Below are 3,602 nucleotides of genomic sequence, written 5' to 3'. Positions count from 1 at the left end.
TTTGTACTTTTATGATATTTTAATTGTATGCTCTTTTATTTTTCTGCACAGCGCCTTAACAAACAGGTTTTATGTTAAATTTAAATAAAAAGAAAGCAAGAGTTTTAATTCTAACAGCTATTAAAACTCTTAATTTAAAAAGTACTTTTGTTTCAGTTTTAGAAAAATTAAGATATTGAGGACTCACTTTAAAGCTCAAGTTTGAATGAAAAGAGTAAAGAAAATTAACAGAAAACATGATTGATGRTTTGGTATATTAGATAACGGTGCTGTTATCCCTCATTTGACCACTAGGATTCAGAAATTACCGCATATTGTCTGAATTTAGCAGCTTTGTAAAGTAGGAACAGAGGCTSAAGTGGAAGTCAACCAGCTGCCGAGAGAAAAATCACATTTCAGGAGAAATAAAAACTTTCAGCTCATGTTGTAATTCTGATAGTTTAATAAATGACTAGAAATCTGCAGAGACTCAGAGCTGCAGGAAAAGCTGCCATCATTTACTGCTTCCCTGATGTAGTTTCACCAAAACCTTCCTCCACTGGATTATAGCTCTGAATAACAGATTCCTGCTACTGGTTAGAAACTCAAACACTAAAATCTGCTTACTTTACCATCAGACTGAGATTTTCCTCGGAGAACGTCGTCTGAGCCAAAATCTTTCTGAAAGTGAAACTAGAAGAGAAATCAGGAAATGCCATCTGCACCCAGAGAGGGAGGAGGATCCTTAATTCAGCAAGACACRTTTYATCATTCAGGAAAGGGTCAAAATATTCATCAGTCAGAGAAAATAACCAACAAGGAGGACAAGAAAAGTTTACGTTAAGAAAATTACTAACCTGAAGCTTCCGTAAAGATGAAGTTTATCACCTTTTGCTCTGAATTTTATTTAATGATCATAATTTTACCCTAAATCTAAAAGTTCATGGATGCCTCCAGTGAAGGAAACAGATTTCTAATCTAATAACATTTGACCTTTTCTGTTTTCAGTCACATTTCTAAAGTAAAATATTTGACTCTGAAGAAAATATTCAATCAAAAAACCCCGATTTCCAAGAATCTGCTTCTGTTGTCATTTCTGACTTCCTGTTTCCTCAGCARCCCCCATCATGAGTTCACACATTTCAACTCTGTTCAAGTCAAAATCTGTTCATCATAGTAAGTTGGTGAYTCAATTCTACTATAATACTTTGAAAACATTTAGCTTTTCTTGAATTTAATTTTCCAGATAGAAATGCTAAAGTACTAATTTGATTGGCTGATTTGTAAACTTTCAGTTTAATAAAGTTTAACGTCTCTGTTTAAGTTTTGGTTATCCAGACGTSTTTTTATTATCAAGGAACATTTTTATCTTTAATCTTACAGAAATCACTGGTTTGATTCTGGAAGATTTAATAAAAATATTAAATATGTGAAACCTTCAGTTTGCAGAATTCATACGAGAAATAAATKTAGAGTATTTGGTGCAGAAAAATCAGTGAACCTGCTGCTCAGGAACTAAATATATGTGTAAATAAACCATTAGGTTGTTTAAATTATCAATATTTCTACATTTTAAGAGTMAAATAAACTCGTATTTGTTACATATAATATAATCCATACCAACTATCCTGATTTGATCATGTCTAATGAAATGTATTGTCCATTTAGAAAAATAAGAATCAAAATAAAGTTTGCAGAAATTTAACTTGAACCAAAACRAAAATATTAAACAAATCTTAGTTTTCTAAAGACTTCTGAAACATAACTGATGATGGCCAACGTTGGTTTTAGCTSTCAAGTTATCAACACAACKTGCTAAATCTTACATTTATACATATATAAGAAACAGAGACGCAGTAATTTGCTACTAATTGACAACACAACAACTGGAATACAAGGTTAGGAAAAAGTTTTAATTTAAAAACATGGCAAGTAAGAGATGGTTGAATCAAACATGTTAATTCATGTTAATTCTCTTTAATCAACTACATGAGAATTTTTAATCAGTCCTTATTGCTTTAATAAATTAACAAAGAAGAAAGTTTTTGTCAAAACAGTCACTAAAAAAACATATAACTTGTARATGAAACATGTTTACAGTCTGTTTCTTTATCGCTACATAAAATGCTTCATTATTATCCAGCTGAGCCTCTAATACACACACAGATCAGGAAACTTCATCTCATAGACGGGCGTTGACCGCTGAGACGGCTGTCCTGACGGAGACGGTGGAGGACGRGCGATCAGGTCAAAGACCCGGTCCAGCTTGGACTGAAGCAGCGACGTCTGTGGGGGAAAKACGACACCATATGTCAGTCAGACGGTTTGACGTGTTTTCATTCAAACAGACAAAGTTTGTAATCTGACCAAAACSAAAAACAGTTTTAAGATAAATTGTTCGGTTCGATTGGGGACCAAATTGGAGACATTTGTTACATTTTCAGCTGCTGTAGTTTTYCTTCTCTCTGCCCTGWGTCAAACAATCTAAACTAGTTGAAAGCCTGTTGCCCTCCTCGCCTCTAGGGGCGCTGCATGAAGAACGACACAAAAACCTCTGAAGACATTGAGCGCAATTTCCTTCTTTTTGAAATGGAAACCAAAATGCAGGCGTCAGATTTTACCAGCTATTTGTCTTTGGTGAAAGATCACGAGTGATTTCTCCTGCTAGCGCTAAGCTAGCTGCTTATTTCGGTTGTATTTACCCTGAATGCACTTCATTGTAGTCCATTTCCTGCTTGGTGTTCACATATACATTTTAACTGAACCAGAGTTCACTTTGGTGTGAAAGATGTGAAAGATTCTTGATTAGCTTTCACACCAACCAAACTGAACCGGACCAAACCGGACTCACTAAACAAACGGACTGGAGCTGGATTAAAGTGGACTGATCGGTGCTGGTGTGAATGCAGTCTTAGTGTCTCACCCTGGATCCGCAGAGAGCTGCTATTTCCTCAAAAGGAGCCGTCTGGAACCTCTCCACYACCTCCATCCTCTTCCTCCTCTCCTCCTCCTCCACGCCTCCTCTGTCCTCTAAAAGAAAAACAATGTCTCAAATAAACAGAGAAGCAAATGAAAAGCACATGCAGGAAAAAGGCAGCGGTTTACCAATGGTGTTCTTCAGCGTCTCAAAGGTGATCTGCTCAGTCTGAGGTTTCTGCAGAGCAGAAAGTGGAACGTGAATCAACGTTCAGATGAACGGATGAACTGACAGACAGAAACAAACCTGAGGGTCAGCGCTGGACTCCTGGTCTATGGCGATCTGGAGGGAGATGGTGTCTGCAATGCTCATCTTCCTGGACAGACGGTCTTCATCTGGAACAAAACTAAAGTCAGAGAACTGCAAATCACAGGCCGACTTTCACGCTGCTCATTTCCTGTCTAAGAAAATCATGAAATGAACCTGTGAACAGGTAAGGCGTGTTTACCGGTCAGCTGAGGAGTGTACGGTGTGTTGAGGCGTTCACACTGTGCRSTGTAGCTGCTTCCTGTCAGYGCCTCGCAGATCTTGGACTGGACAAACAGGAGATCTTTGTCCACCTTCAGATCCCCGTTTGGGATCCTGACAAACCAAATCAATCAATTATTACTTCTACAAATCCAGCAGGAAATTGTCTGATCGGCTT

General features: G+C 37.4%; 1 protein-coding gene across 1 annotated transcript; it reads right to left on the bottom strand.

Moving 5' to 3' along the window:
* Nucleotides 1–1,871: 1,871 nt before the first annotated feature.
* LOC103457733 (protein EFR3 homolog B-like) lies at nt 1,872–3,566 on the bottom strand. The gene is made up of 5 exons (XM_008398107.2): nt 3,405–3,566; nt 3,203–3,291; nt 3,085–3,133; nt 2,903–3,009; nt 1,872–2,265 (listed from the first exon to the last, which is right to left on the bottom strand). The coding sequence occupies exons 2-5, from the start codon at nt 3,266–3,268 to the stop codon at nt 2,131–2,133; spliced, it is 357 nt and encodes a 118-aa protein (XP_008396329.1). The 5' UTR covers nt 3,269–3,291; nt 3,405–3,566; the 3' UTR covers nt 1,872–2,130.
* Between the last annotated feature and the right edge of the window lie 36 nt (nt 3,567–3,602).

The sequence above is a fragment of the Poecilia reticulata genome, linkage group LG2 (genome assembly GCF_000633615.1).
Source record: "Poecilia reticulata strain Guanapo linkage group LG2, Guppy_female_1.0+MT, whole genome shotgun sequence".
NCBI lineage: Eukaryota > Metazoa > Chordata > Actinopteri > Cyprinodontiformes > Poeciliidae > Poecilia > Poecilia reticulata.
Note: the sequence above shows the minus strand (reverse complement) of the source record. Positions and strands in the feature narration are given on the sequence as shown.